We start from the raw sequence: 15,117 nt of genomic DNA, 5'->3' as shown, positions 1-15,117 counted from the left end.
AAAACTATGGCCATCAACATGACAAAGAGCGAACGAAAGACAAAAAGAATGATTATGGGATGTAGGTCAGTTGGGAGCGCCGCGGGTCTAGGGAAGATCGTCAGTCAAGCCCAATTGAGCCATTTTGGCCTCCATGTAGTCGTTGGCCTCGGCATCATTCATCCCCGCTGTCTCTTGCAATAGTTGGTCAAGAAACTTGCTCTGTGTAGCCGCATCATCTGCCGTGTCGTATTCGCTGCACAAGGTGGTGGTGAGTGAGTTGTGTTCCATAGCAGAAGCTGAGCAAAGTGTGGCAGAAGAACTGGTGAGCACGGGACGCACTCAAACATGGAGGGGCCCGTGCTGATGGTAGTGGGGTCCACAACTAAGCCAGGATGATGGAAAGGATGAGCGGCGAAGGTTCGAAGCAACAACACGGGCTACAAAACATCAGGAATGGAACATACGGGGGATGGCTCGCGAAGCTGCTCCAGACTGAATGGAGTGAAGGGACAACGTGAATCGCGTTGTTGAAGCGCAAAGGGAGGGAATGTGGTTGATCGGTGAGGGAAGGGCAAGAGTGGAAGGTGTGGTCACAGAAACACGTCCGGGCAAAATTGGATAAACACACGAGCATGAAGCACAACGGACCGAGGCGGGGGCTGTTGCGTTGCTCCAAGAACCAGGAACAAAGGCTGAGGCTTGGGGGTTGAAGGGGGCAACATAACCACTGCCTCCTGCTGCTGCTGGAAGGAACTCGGCGGCGTCGGCGTTGAAGCCGCTTGCCCTATCAGACGTGAGCGCTCGGTCAATTGACATAACCCTGCTGCGAGAACCTGCAGCGCCCCGGGTGACATGCCAGAGCAAATCTCGACAAAAAGTCGACACAGCAGGGTGCGAAAGTGGATTGCACGCCGGCTCACCGCATGGCTGCATCTGCCTCGATGCGCTCGACGATGTCATTAAAAGCAGGTTTCCATTGAATGATGGGCTTGACCAGGTTGACAGTTGTTGACAGCAGATGCTCATTGTCCTAAGAGTGTAGAGTGATTGGCGGTGTGGTGAGCAAAGACTTTGCACGCGGCACTGAGCACTTGGTGCTGTTGTTATTGTTGTTGTTATTATTGCTGTTGCTGTTGCTGTTGCTGTTGCTGTTGCTGTTGCTGTTGCTGTTGCTGTTGCTGTTGCTGTTGCTGTTGCTGTTCACCTCTATATCTCATCCCTGCTCACACCTTCCACTTCTCCCTCGATGCGCACGACCATCACCATCACCCCTGCCCCTTTCCCCATTCCTAAGTTTGATTCGCATGGCCAATAGACTTGGTCCTACCTTGTCCTTGAGTAGACTCTCAAGGAGCGTATGCATAAACTCATCGCCCTTTTGCACCGTCGTATAAAACTAGGGAGCACAAAGATCATGCCAATGGAATGAGGGACCAAGACAAGGCATTTTCCAGCATGGGCATGCATATGATGGCCGGGGCGGAGGGGCAGGAAGGATAGGGTTTTAAGGCTCCACTGACCACACTGTAGAGGTTGACGACGGCAAAGTAATCGGTGGGCTTTTTTTGGCGCTGGCCTTGGAAGTGACGGACAGCCGATTGCAAATTGCGCAGCAGGGGCTCCACGATGGCTTCCTGCCAGCCTTTCTTACGTGCAACCTGGACCGGAAGGAGTGAGGTCTTGCGTGGGGGTGGGGGAGACGACGCGGGTGCAGGAAGTGAAGCACCCACGCACTCACCGCGCCGCACAGGTCAATAAGGCCCGTGGCCAGATTGTGCTTGTCGATGTTGGCCTGAATGAGAGTGCTGGCCAAGGTCTGATAGAGATAGATTTGATGGCGCAAGTGCGAAGACATCATTGGATTAGGGTGTGTCCGTCCATGAGTACAGAGAGTGTGTGTGTGTGTGTGTGCGGAGAGTGAACCGCCGTTGCGAATGGGGCAGGCGCAACAACCGAGCTTCAGAAGAAACATGCCTCGAGGATGCGGGCTTGGTCAATGTCGGTAGGAATGAGCTTGAGCACCTTCTCGACGACCTCGTCAAAGTTGCTGCAGTCCTCGCGAAGCGAGAGCAGCGTCAGCTTGAGCGACATGGCTCCAGTTGCTGGTGGCGTCAGAACCCAGTCTGTCCGTCCGTGCTTCTAAGCCCCATCGTAAAAGCCACCATGAGCCATCCCACCACCAGTGTCACATCCAACGCCCCCCTTTCCCCCCCCCCTCCCACGCCCACGCCACACACTGCCGCCGCACTGACCCCGTCGACTCGAACACACACACACACACACAGAAGAGAGAGAGAGAGAGAGAGAAAAAAAAAATTGAAACAAAATTGAAAAAAAAAAATGAACACACACACACACACCGCACACACACACACACACACACAAGAAACGATTTCAACAATTCGTTACGATTCGGGAATAGGGTCAGCGGCAGCCGGAGAGGGCCGACGACGACATGGACGGACACAAAGGAGCTTTCACACGGGCGCGCGCATGGAGACGGGAACAGACAGAGAAATCTGTGAGCCCACAGGCAGGGATGGGAGAGTCTCGGGAGTTCATCGATTTGACCAACTCGGTTATTCCTCTTTGAGGGCTGTAGTTGTAACTTGGCACAAGTGTCAGGACACAGGGGTGCGAATTGTCTCTTCCCTTGACTCTGTTGTTTGGCCAGCCGATGACTACTCGTTCAACTGTGTGTGTCGCGCGGCTGTAGTACCAAGTAGGATGGCAAGAATCAGGTGTGCAGACTCAAAGGATCCTGGCTGGAGGCTTGCCATCTAGCTCGCCGGCATGGACGTGCATTGACTGGTCAGCCTGAAGGAGGTCGCTATTTCCCTGGCACTGGGCAAAGAGAGCAAAGAGAGCAAAGAGACCAAGGGCGGATGGGCTTTTTGTGTTGATTTTTTTTGTATTTTCACGCCAAAAAAAACAAATACCAAGAGGATAAGGATCATCCCCTGCACATGCTCAGAAATCATCTGAGGTGAAGAGGGATGGAGAAAGGCTGTTAGCGGGTCAACATGGCCCACTGAGGCAGGTTGGAGTATAGCTAGGAGGTTGGTGCGCCGCAGGCGATACCAAGCTCGCCAGCCCTATCATGGGACGTTGGGAAAAGGGAAGCTAGCATGCTTAGAGCGCTGCCAGAGGAGTCACACTTTATGCCGAGTCAGCCTCGGCCTTGGCGCAGGGCAGGTCTGAGTAGAGCTTCTACTCAATCCGAAAAAAAGGGCAAAAGGAGGGTGGGCAGGCACGTGGCAGTGATGAGATAGGATGCGATGCTTTGGCCATGCCATGTCAATCAGACGACGAGATGCACTAGCAGGCCGAGTGCTGGCTGGTGTCGACCAGCACACAAGTCTGTTTGGTTGCACGCCGTTTGCGAGACACGTACGCCAGCGTTGCGCTTGAAGAAATAGCCGTCGGTGACGGGGTTGAAGATACGCTCAAAGACGAAGACACCGCTCGCGATAAAGACGAGCGTGGTCGAGTTGCGACGGAAGACCGTCTGGTACAGTGTCTGAGCAAAACCCATGGCGACTGGTGCTAGAGAAGGAGAGGGCACACGTCCACAAGATGAGGCTGGCGCCCACCAAAAGCGATCCAATCAAGCCCTGTCTTGACGATACACAAACGCGCGCATCCGCGCAAGATTGCATTCACATCCCCATCCCCAACTGCTGACTGTAGTGCATGCACCCGCCGCCCTGCGCCATCCAAACCCCAGACCCAAGCCCAAGCCCAAGCCCAAGCCCAAGCCCAAGACCAAGCCCAAGACCAAGCCCAAGACCAAGACCAGCAACAGTCGAGCGACCCCCCCGCCGGCCCCAGAAGGTTTCGTACGTACCGACAGAGAGCGAGAGCGAGAGAGAGAGAGAGAAAAATGAGGTGAAGAAAAGAGTGTATTAAGTCACACTTGTAGTCTGGCTCAGTGTGACGCTTATCACACATTGGTTTAAGTGAAGTGGGCTGTTTCTCACACTTTTTGTGTTGTACAAAATGTATATTGAAGGGCGTGGGTTTTAGGTGTTTCATCTATTCAAATTCTGGCTTGGCGGCCAGGGAGTAAATGTTTCTCACTTCCTTCGCAGGCTCGATCGGAGAGGCAACGAGGGGGGAGGCCGGGGGGGCGTGTTTTCTATTGGGCAAAGTACGAATGCTTGAGCATGTCCTCGGCGGAAGGACGGGCTTCAGGATCCAGTTGGAAGCAAGCTTCCAGCAAGTGTCGAAGGTGGTCATCTGCAATGACTGAACGGGTCCACGTAGCCGAGGCCACATTGCGAGCGAAGCGGGGATGGCGGTCAACGCCAAACGGGTACTGCTTGACATGAAGCGTGTACAGAAAGCAGCCCAGCGACCAGATATCCACGGCCTGGCCATAATGACCGTTGCCCAGCAGCATTTCGGGGGCCCAGAATGTCTAGCAAATCGGGGATGATGCACAGCCATGCCTCGTGATGCGGAGAAACGTGGGGAGGAGGATAAACCAGCGACGCCGCCCATCAGAAAGAGGGTGGTCAAAGCCGGCCACAAACCTTGGTCCCAATTTTGGAAGTGACCTCATCCGTTGACGGAGGTAGGACGCGTGCACAGCCTGTGCCAATGCGACCAGTGTGTGAGGTATCACGGTTGTATATGCCGATGCACTGTGCCCTGAAGTGGCTGAGCGATCATTTGACAAGAGTGTGATAGGATATCAGACGCAAAAGGTTGGCGTCATACCAAAATCGCCCAGGGCCGAGGTGTTCATGTCGGTCGGATCGTCCAAGAAAACCTGCACCCATGGGCACCAATGCGTGAGGCATTTGAAACCCAAGGCTGGCATACGGTCGGGGGGTCGATGGGAACGCGACACACGTTTTCGAGCTTGATGTCCCGATGAATAATGTCAAAGCTATGCAGCTGGGCCACGGCCATGATCGTGCGGCGCGCCACCAGCTGCAGCTCTTGGACCGTCAGATCACGGTAATTGCTGGAACCGGGCATGGCCACCTGTGTCTCGACATGATGGGTCAGAGAGCAGAACGAGGCACCATCAGCAAGCATCAAGGAGAGAACGGTTGGTATTGTGCTCGCTCTTCCCTGCACCTATGCTCAAATGCAAGGGCTATGACGATGCAGGTGTCGCGCTTACGTCAAAGAGATCGGTTCGGTAGCGGTGCATCACAATATACATGTCATCTTGTTTCGAGCGATCATCGCTCCAGTAAATGGCATACATCTATGGGTTGGGAGCGGGGTGTAAGCGAGATTGTGGGGAAGTTTGGGAGCCATGCCGTATCTGATGTTCCGGCTTGCCTGGCAAAAGAGATCGTTGCCTTTGAGCTGCAACAGAATGTCACGCTCTCGGCGAAACTCCTTCCAGGGTGACTCGTCGCAGGCTGCGTAGGCGGTCAGATGCTCTTGAGCCGACTGCAAAGCCAAACGTGAGCAGGGCACACGTCGATCTTGCTCGGTCAACAAGACAAACCCAAATCCGAAGGGGGCAATTCAGGTCGTTGGCATACCTTGAAAGGCACCTTCTTAACCACGGCCGCTTGACTGTCAGCAAGACGCGTGCAGCTACAAGCGGGTTCGTCGATCGATGCTGGCATGAGAAGCCATGTGACCGGGTGCAATCGCGACAAGTTTCACACGCAAAGTTTGGAGTGCCAGCTCACCCCAGGACCTGTCCAAACCCGCCGGGCGGAAACTGAACGCCATGATCCAATTGGTACTCTTGTAAAAAGGCACGCTCTATCCACGATTCGCCCCTGACGTGAGGGGCGGGGCCGGCCCAACGCACAAAGGTGTCGCAGCACCATCGGAATCCTTGAAAAGCAGCAAGTGCTGACGAACGTACCGCTGTCACAGCTCATCTTACTGGCCTATGCCTGCCTCGATGCCGTACCCACACCAGTGTCCAAAAGCCAAGAGAACCGACGACGAGGTGACGACCACGACGACCACGACCACGACCTCGCGTGCGTTTGATCGAGCTTAAAACTGCCTCTCTCTCCCTCTTAAAGTTTAAATATTACATCACAAACTACAAGCTTAAACATTATGTTTACTACATTATTCCTCTAATTTTCGACATTAACTACAGTACTGTAAGTCTTATCATTCAACTCTGTTTGTTTTTCTGACATTCAGTGTCTTGCAGCATGTCATAAATTGTGTGTGTGTGAGATCTCTCTGAGAGAGAGAGAGAGAGACAGACAGACAGACAGACAGACAGACAGACAGACAGACAGACAGACAGAGACAGACAGACAGAGAGAGACAGACAGAGAGAGACAGAGAGAGAGAGAGACAGAAGAGACAGAGACAGAGAGAGAGAGAGAGAGTGTGTGTGTGTGTGTGTGTGTGTGTGTGTTGGGCGTGTGATTTTATGTGTGGGGGTTCGGACTCACATATCAAGCCGGAAAGTGGATGAAGGAGTGAGTGTGTGGACGGCATTTGATTGATTGTTGATCGAGCGAGATGTACCAGCGGCGGGGGTGGCACGTGACGGTGATGGTGGTGGTGGGGTGGATGTTGATGGGAATGGACGCGGCTGATGATGACGGTACTTCGGCGATATGGGCTCTTGAGGGCGAACTTGTGTTGAAAGGCCCTGTGCGGGCCCCAGCTCGATGGGACGGGAATGCGAGCGATCTGGCCACCGCGCGGGGGCTCTTGAACCCAATGGGCAACGCCACCACGATGGGCAATGTCGATAATGGCTGTGTGCTTCAGAAGCAGCATGACACCCTGGTGTCTTCGTGTCCCCTGGTGCTGCTGGCCACCGCCATTCATGATGGGGCTCAAGTGCGTGACGGCGGCCTTGATGCGTCCAGCGCCGAAACGTGGTGCCAAAGGCCTTGGATCAAAAGTGGTTTTGAACAAATTTACCTCTGTGCCCCATCCATTCGCTTTGAAACCGGACTCGCGCTGCCCACGACCACAGCCGCCCCCAGCCAACCAGTTGCTCGCTGGGTGGCTGGTGGGGATGCGGATCAAACGTGGACCACCTCTGCTACCAGCCAGTACTATGCCTGTGGGTCTTACGACCTATGCAATACCCAGTATGCCGTGGATGGTCTCTCAGAAGACGCGAGCAGGGGCAAAACCTTTGACATGAATGGCCCTCTCTACTCGCCTTTACCCCAGTACCTCACCGTCACCTTCTCCACACCAAAGCAACTCCTGGGTTGGCGCATCTGGGTTCCCGTTTGCTCCTATCGTCTCAAGACGGTGGCCCTCGAGGCCAAGGCTACCACTGGTAATCAGTTTACTCCAATAGCCGACTCCACCATCACCTCGCCAAGCCCCGCTATTGTCGGTGGGCTCGCGCCCTGGGAGCTCCTCAACGCCACCTGGTCCGAGCCTTTGACCGTCTCGACCCTCCGCGTCAAAGTCTCTGAAATGCATCCCTGTGCCCAAAACCCCTCTTCCCTATATCAAATCTACATGGCAGAGGTACAATTTCTCGAAGCCCTCTAACCAGAACGGTGTTCGCCGTTGCGTCCTTCCATATCTAATCGCAAAGGTGGCATGAGCCCAGCTCCACCTAGTGTCGCTTTCCCGTGTACCTTTCAATTGAGACGAGTCATCCCACACCTCTCTGTCACCCGCCCTCTACCTCGAGTATCCCTCCTCCTACACACTTTTCACACACACACACACACACACACTGAAAAAAACTCCAAATTTGGCGCTGACAACATCCCTCTCTCTCTCTCTCTCTTTATTTCTCTTTCTCAAACCGACCAAACCAATTCATCTCGCTCTCTCTCTCTCTCTCTCTCTCTCTCTCTCTCTCTCTCTCTCTCTCTCTCTCTCTCTCTCTCTCTCTCTCTCTCTCTCTCTCTCTCTCTCTCTCTCTCTTGCTCATTTTTATATAATTTTGAGCAAGTTTGGAAATTGAATGGATCGACTGTCGTGGCGCCACGGCCCGGGGTTTGGGCAGGATCCAGGTTGCCTGTCGTGACGGGCTGGGCCTTGTCTTGACTCGTCTGCAGCCCGTCAATACTACAGCGACTTTGTGAGGAGGTTGGCCTCGCTCAGGACTGCGATCATGTCGTGGCGCGATCAAATCAACTTTACCCCCGTGGAGCATGCCTGCGCTGCCTTTGATCCCCATCCCATCAAGGCCAATCTGTGCCGTGGTGAGTGAGGCTGTTTGCTGCTGCTCACCTGCGCCATTTTGCATTCAGGTTCTCATTTAAAAGCGCCCATAGAGTGTCAAATCCCGATTCATCAACACCGCCCTGAGAATGTTGCTGGCGAGCATGTTTTGGAAATGATCATGAACATGGCACCCATCTCCACCATCCTTCCCTGGGAAGCGAATGGCGCCGTACCCATTCCCATCGGTCAGTCCTTTTCCCCTTGGCAATCACATAATGCACTGCAACATGTGCTGACGCCGACGCTTGAATCATCGTAACATACGCACGCAGGCTTGGTGCCCTCCGATGCACCTGGCCCCCTCTTCTTGGGTGGAATGCGTGCTGTCAACCAAAGCATGCTTAGCCGGCACGACATTACCCTCGTCGTCACCGTGGCCAAGGTATCATCCTTGCCCAGAGAGCCTAGCCCCTGCACAATGCAAATCACCCGCGCCCCACCTAAACTCGGCCTGGTATCTTGCATGGTGCCACAACGTTTGACAGGATTTGGGGGCCTTCTTTCCGCCATTCCAGCGCCACGTTGAGCAATTCCTCGCCACAGGCGAAAAAAACGCCCAAGCGATCCTATCTTGGGTTGATAGCGCTGAGCAGGTGTGGCATCCCCCCGCACTAAACACCATCCCTAGGTGCGCTCTCATTCTGAGCCCCCTTGTTCACACCCCCAGGCATTGGAATTGGCAGTCATCGAGCCCCACCTCCGTCAAATTGACGCGTGTCACCGAGCCGGCCAGGCCGTTCTTGTTCACTGTGCTCAGGTACTCGTTCAATCGACAGATGTTTACTCAGAGGTTCCTGGGGACTTTTGGTTCCTCTCGCTTTTTCTTTGAACTCTGAGGTTCTTCGCCTCGCCTCACACAACCTCCTTCCAAAAATCGGTTTCCAGGGCAAGTCGCGGTCGACCACCTTGGTCATGTGCTATCTGATGGCAACACAAAAACTCAATGTTGACGACGTGCTTCGAGAAGTACAGCGGCGCAGGTTGGCCTCGTTTCCTCGGGCATGCAGCCACATTCAACTCTGCTCCGCTCTGTCTGCTGCAGCTGTGCCCGATGTTGATTTGTCACACCCTGCGTGCATTTGGTTTCGCTTAGGCCCGTCGCACAACCAAATCGTGGCTTCATGCAGCAGCTGCGTACCATGGAAGCTGCCCTGCACCAATTGTCCCTATAGCCCGGAAAATAGCTATGGTGGGCTTGGACACGAGCCGAATACAACATGCGCCGTAAAGGATGACCGAGTATCATAAACTAATTGCTGTTCACCAACCGCCCAGATCTGCGTGGGACCATTTTTTTTATTCAATTCTCCATCAGCTGGCCTGATCGAATTCCAATTGTCAAAACGCATTCACCGGCGTTCAGCATCTCAACCTGCTCTTGATAGCTCTGATCCCTCTCTCGATCTCGATCTCTCAAGCTCTCTCTCTCTCTCCTATCACTCTCTATCTCTTCGTCTATTGCTATGGTCGCTCTCGCTTTTATTGTCTTCCTCTTCTTCTTCTTCTCTCGTCCCGGCTCCGGCTGGGCCAGTAGCGCTACTCACGCTTGCGCCTGCTGCGTGAACTCGAGATCGCACGGAACAAAGCATCGGCCGAATGCAACCGCCATCAGGGGTTAGCAGGCCATGGCAAAAGACCCTCGAAAACATGAGCGGCCGGTCCCGTCATGTAGAGCGGCGCGTCGAAACCGGCCCAAGCAATCTCCAGTACACCGCCAGGCAAGGATACCGTGACCGGCGACAAAAGCCGATCTTGGACAATGCCCACGGCCACCGCAGCGCAAGCACCGCTGCCACATGCCCGTGTCTCACCCGCGCCACGCTCAAAAACACGTAGCCGCACTGAGTGGGCATCAACTATTTGCATAAACCCCACATTGGCCCGTTCAGGGCAGCGCGCATGGGATTCGAGCTGAGGGCCCAGCTCCAGCACAGGTGCCGTACCAACGTCGTCCACAAGCGTTACCAGGTGGGGATTCCCCATGCTCACGGCACCGCAGCAGATCGTAGCACCAGACTCGAGCGCCAGGTGGTACACATCGGCGCGTGCGGGCGCTAGGAGTGGCACTTGCGCAGGATCAAATTTGGGACAACCCATATTCACGGTGATTGCGCCATCGGGCGTTCCATGCATGGTCAGTTCACTGTTGCGCGTGCGCACGCGTAGCTGTGCGCCCGCCTGTGCCAGATGATACCGATAGACGTATGCAGCCAGACACCGAGCGCCATTGCCGCACTGGCCCACCTCACTGCCGTCCGCGTTGAAGATGCGATACACAAAATCAATCTGAAGCTCAGGCCCCGAGGCTGGTGGCGGCTCGATCACGAGCAACTGATCAAACCCGATCCCAATATGGCGGTCAGCCAAGGCTTGTACCCAGCTGGATCCCAATGGTGGCAACGACTGCCGCACGCTGTCCACCACCACAAAGTCGTTACCCAATCCGTGCATCTTGGCGAATCGAATCGTGGTCGCAGCCATTCTTTCCTGTTGTGTGTAAAGTGAATGTGACTCACGTTCTTTTTTTTTTTTTTTCTGTTTTTTTTTTTTTGCTTTTTGTTGTTGATCGTCATTAAAAAAACAAAGCAAACCAAGCAGGGCTGGTGATTCAGGACTGGTGATTTTCGCATTCAAGCTCACGGAGCCAGAGCCGACACTTGACTGATGGCGACAACGATCAAGCAATAGTTTTAGATTGGCATTCCACCTCCACACGTCCATCATAATAATAGTTCACAACCATACGAGATGTACGAGATATCCAATGTCATGTTCATCATAATTGCGATTCTGAGCTCAGCTCACCTCCCAGGTGCTCGACAATCTGTTCAAAGCTTGGCCGTTGCTCTGGTTCAAAGACCCAGATCTCAGCACATAACCTGGACAGTACCCAAACAGGATGAGGACCTGAGTAAAAACTCTCTGGTAAACGCCTCGCATAACAGGACAGGCTGTGGCTAGCATACCAATGCAACGAGACAGGCGCGCTGGGAGGCAGCTGTAAGGTTTTCCCTGAGAGAAATGAGGCCGCATTATGTCATCAGCATCCGCAACCAACCGACGCATACGCACAAGTGGGCAAGAATACGCAAGGCCATCGACTCGTGTCTCCAAAACAAACCTACCTCGTGCGATGTTTTGCAGGACCACGGGGTTGCTTTGATTCCCATAAGGCGCGCGACCTCGGGTTGTGAGCTCAAAGAGCAACACGCCAAAACTCCTGCCGGTCAGAAGATGCCCACCCCCATCAGTAAGAGCAGCCCAGCATTCTGGCTTTGACAGATCTTTGGAGAGGATGAAAGCAGACGAACCAGACATCTGATTTTTCCGAGAAACGACGCTGTGTTATTGCCTCCGGGGCCATCCACCTGCATATGCACGTCAAGTACGCGCACACACACACACACACACACACACACGGTCGACCCGACCATGCCATGACATCAAATCAAGTGAGATGCGCCCGTTGCCAGCCTCGTAAACCCGTGCGTTGGAGCCTGTGCCACGCTTACCGGAACGGCAGACTGTCGTCTTGAGCGCTACGATAATACTCCTGATGCTGTGACAGAACGCGGGCCACTGTTTATCGACATGAGATGATTTTTTTTGCACCAAAGCCAAGGATCAGGGCAAGGACATACAGCCAAAATCTGTCAGCTTGACCAGCATGGTTGGTTGGTCCTCAAATACGAGCACATTCTACGAGCGAGCACAGTGACAAATGAGCGCCCTCCCTGCCCGTCGATAGAAGGGTAGTACTATGTGGCATATACATGCGCATGACATGCAAGAAGGGCAAGGCTGGCGTACACGAGCCGCCACATCGCGGTGAACTAGGCCTTGTTTGCTGATGAATCCCAGTGCAAGCGCCACCTGTGCGCATGCGTGCACGGATCCAGAGCAAATGTGAGATTGAACATTGAGAAACGCAAGGGCCAGGGCACGACACACACACACACACACACACACACACACACACACACACACACACGTCAACATATGGAGACGTGAGCAATGAAACAAGACCTGGTGCGCCGCTTGCAAAGTATGGGCTACTCCAAATTCCACGTCCTCTCGCTGCAAGTAAGATCTCAGATCGCCGTGTGCAGCAAACTCCATGACAAATGCCACGGTTTCATCCTCAAACCTAGGTAGCAGAGCCACCGCCCAGAAGCGACATGACTCAAACGAAGACAAGACTGCTTGCTGTTGTCAGATGCGCACGACGGGCCACCCACGGTGTCATGAGCAAGCCATGGAGCTGAATGACGTGCGGATGCTGCCCAATCGTATTCATTGCCACGGCCTCTTTGAGCAGTTGCGAACGCCAATCCATCCCATCCTGCAAAGCGAAGGGTATACCATTAGATGTGAGCCAATGCGCAGTTTGCTCACTTTTGGTCGTCGGTGTCAGCAACGCAACGCACCGCGGTCGTGATAAATTTGATGGCAACTGGTATGGCACTGCCCTTGTCTTGAGACCAGAGTCCCTATAAGATGTTGCGTGATTCCATGGCATTTCAATGAGCAAGCGGGCTAGTGGAGCAAGCATCGGGTCACTTGGTGCGCCACACATACGTGTAAAACGCGCCCAAAGTTACCGCTTCCTAGCTCTTCGCCCAACTGGACATCGCGCCTAGAAGGCATCCACACAAAGGTATGATGTCGACACGGGATGTGTAAGCTACAGTCTAGAGTGAACACATTGGCGGCTTGCAAGCTTGGTTTGAAGGTGGGGCATGCGCAAACGTACAAATGAATGAGGAACAGCGCATTGCGCATATCAGAATGGGGCAGGCTGGTGAGCAGCATATCCCACTGAGCACGCAGCTTATCTGCACTCATGACCAAGCCGGTGCGTCGGCGGTGGCGACACACAAGGATAACCAAGAGAAATACGAGCACAAGCGCGCCCGCCACCGCGGCGACCACGATAATAGCCACGCCATCGGCAGAGCTGTGAGTGACGCTGTTTACAGCGTTGGTCGTCAGTGGGGGGATTGTGGTGGGCAATGTCGTTGTTGCCTCAAACTCGCGCACCGCAGCAGCCCAACGGGCGCTGAATTCGTCAGCGGATGGCATGCTTGGACGCGACTCATCACCAGGATTGGTAATATTGAGAAAGGCCACGCTGCCCTCGGAAAGATAAGCCACGCCTGTCACATCAATTGTGTCCCCAACGGCTTCAGTCCGAAAGGTGTATGCGACACGAATTCGGTACAAGCACCAGCCTGAGGTTTCGTTGGCCAGAATTCTACGTTGGTGGCAGAATCATGCATGAGCAAAGCTCAAACACAAAAGGCGAACGGCAAACTCTTGAGCAAATCATGGCACAAGTGACGGACGAGACCTACTGAATGGTATTGCCGAGACCGTTCATTTCAATCATATCGCGCCCGCGAATCATGCCGCGGTAGGTACCGCACCCGCTGATGTAGTTTGAGGTCAACTGGTGAATGGTAAAGAAGGGGCAACAGGTGTGGGCGGTTTGGTGAGGAAATGCCTGAGCCAGCTTTGCATAAGTCAGAGCGGGCGGTTGTGGGTTCAAGCCACAGAAAGAACTTACCCGCCCAGCATTCACAGTGACGCTCAGACTGGTGCAGGCTGGGGGGATTTGCTGAGTGGCGGCATCTGGTAGGATAAAGTTGACAACAGCAAAGCATTCGGCTTCGTCGGCGCCATTGATGCAATCCGGCACCCCGTCACAGATTTGAGTCGCCAAGATTGTCCGATCACCCGCTGTGGGACACGAGAAGGGCGGGACGTAAGGACAGTGGGGTACGTCGTGGAACTGGGGCGTGCCACCACAATGGCACGAGATGTAAGGATCGGTGCGGATAGCACTCTCGTAGGTGATGGTGCAGTTGGTGCCAGAGTTGGTCAATAAAACAATGCGTTCCCGAAAGGCTGCCTTGGAAAGCTCAAAGCTGATCTCCCTCAGCCGGGTGTGATTAATGGCACGAGGCAGGGCTTCTAGGTCCACGTAGACCGGGCCGTTGACAGCGGCCCGAAAATAATGAAGACTTTGTTTTTGTGGCAAGAATGCCCGGGTAATAATAGTCCCACTGTTGGTTGATGTGATGAAGGCATCCATTTCTTGGGGCCTCCACACCGAGGCAAAGTCTGCGGCCAAGTATTCAGTCATGTTCTGGGTGTAAAAGCCCAAAAAGTCGACATTGGCCAAGTTGCCGCGCGAAGTGTCCAGGGGCAAGATGCTAGCATCACGCACATCTATCGTCAAACTCTTCACATTGGGTATGGTATAGAGGAACCTCTCTGGATCCAGGGTGCCGCTGTTTGGGGCCACGGTGAGGTGTATCAAGGATGTGGACCTGACATCAGGGATGCTATCACTTGGCAAGTTGCGCAGCGAAAGTTCAACCACCCGTGTATTGAGGAGATTGCTCTCGATGGTCAAGGGATTCAAGCCATTGAGGTTGAACGTCAGCTGGGTGTCCGTGGTGATCAGGTTGTTGCTCGTCAAGTCCAGGAGCATGGGATCGTTTGCTCGCAGATAGAGCTTGGTCCAGTCTCTCGGCGTGCCGCGGGGAAAGGAGAGCTCAAGCTTGTTCATGTTACAGTTGAGATGACTTGGGTCCGCGTAATAAGTGCAAACGTTGGCGAGGTATGGTCGACAGTCGCTGTCCAGTGCCCAGGTCCCATCCGGCTGGCAGGTCGCGTTGACAAACACGTTGTACGGGTCTTGAGGATTGAACGCACAGGAGAGCTGGCAAAAGCCGTCGCTGGGCGATTCCGGCAAGCTGGGGCAGGACAGATCGCCAAAGCCAGGGACGATGGCTGGACATCCATGGCCCCGAGCCGCACGCATCTGACATCCTGCCAGTAGCAGCAGAAGCGCGACGGGCAGTCGTAATCGACCTAGAATGTACCCTTGAGCGGCGGGGGCGCGTCGCCAGGCCGCCATCGCTGCAGTCTGGCAGCGAGACAGCCAAAGCACCACAGCAAGAGCTGCACACACAT

The 15,117-nt window shown here is 54.2% G+C and overlaps 4 protein-coding genes across 4 annotated transcripts; 1 reads left to right on the top strand and 3 right to left on the bottom strand.

Moving 5' to 3' along the window:
• Positions 1 to 87: 87 nt before the first annotated feature.
• Positions 88 to 2,073, bottom strand: MONBRDRAFT_11683 (uncharacterized protein; the record flags this gene model as incomplete). The annotated part of the gene is made up of 6 exons (XM_001749471.1): positions 88 to 235; positions 903 to 1,012; positions 1,310 to 1,378; positions 1,503 to 1,640; positions 1,721 to 1,798; positions 2,005 to 2,073. 6 exons carry the CDS (start codon positions 2,071 to 2,073, stop codon positions 88 to 90), a joined length of 612 nt encoding a protein of 203 aa, XP_001749523.1.
• Positions 2,074 to 4,120: 2,047 nt separating this feature from the next.
• On the bottom strand, positions 4,121 to 6,423 carry MONBRDRAFT_29053 (uncharacterized protein; the record flags this gene model as incomplete). The annotated part of the gene is made up of 8 exons (XM_001749470.1): positions 4,121 to 4,402; positions 4,518 to 4,576; positions 4,705 to 4,756; positions 4,810 to 4,974; positions 5,117 to 5,203; positions 5,490 to 5,569; positions 5,825 to 5,849; positions 6,112 to 6,423. 8 exons carry the CDS (start codon positions 6,421 to 6,423, stop codon positions 4,121 to 4,123), a joined length of 1,062 nt encoding a protein of 353 aa, XP_001749522.1.
• Positions 6,363 to 9,308, top strand: MONBRDRAFT_34166 (uncharacterized protein; the record flags this gene model as incomplete). The annotated part of the gene is made up of 7 exons (XM_001749537.1): positions 6,363 to 7,425; positions 7,595 to 7,860; positions 7,984 to 8,114; positions 8,163 to 8,321; positions 8,409 to 8,518; positions 9,022 to 9,116; positions 9,230 to 9,308. Exons 1-7 carry the CDS (start codon positions 6,448 to 6,450, stop codon positions 9,306 to 9,308), a joined length of 1,818 nt encoding a protein of 605 aa, XP_001749589.1. The 5' UTR covers positions 6,363 to 6,447.
• A 436-nt stretch (positions 9,309 to 9,744) lies between these two features.
• Positions 9,745 to 15,117, bottom strand: MONBRDRAFT_34165 (uncharacterized protein; the record flags this gene model as incomplete). The annotated part of the gene is made up of 15 exons (XM_001749469.1): positions 9,745 to 10,467; positions 10,513 to 10,623; positions 10,942 to 11,015; positions 11,262 to 11,356; positions 11,448 to 11,504; positions 11,649 to 11,715; positions 11,778 to 11,835; positions 11,947 to 12,009; positions 12,163 to 12,283; positions 12,375 to 12,478; positions 12,564 to 12,626; positions 12,715 to 13,390; positions 13,491 to 13,585; positions 13,703 to 14,973; positions 15,027 to 15,117. 15 exons carry the CDS (start codon positions 15,115 to 15,117, stop codon positions 9,745 to 9,747), a joined length of 3,669 nt encoding a protein of 1,222 aa, XP_001749521.1.

The sequence above is a fragment of the Monosiga brevicollis genome, genomic scaffold (genome assembly GCF_000002865.3).
Source record: "Monosiga brevicollis MX1 MONBRscaffold_31 genomic scaffold, whole genome shotgun sequence".
NCBI lineage: Eukaryota > Choanoflagellata > Craspedida > Salpingoecidae > Monosiga > Monosiga brevicollis.
Note: the sequence above shows the minus strand (reverse complement) of the source record. Positions and strands in the feature narration are given on the sequence as shown.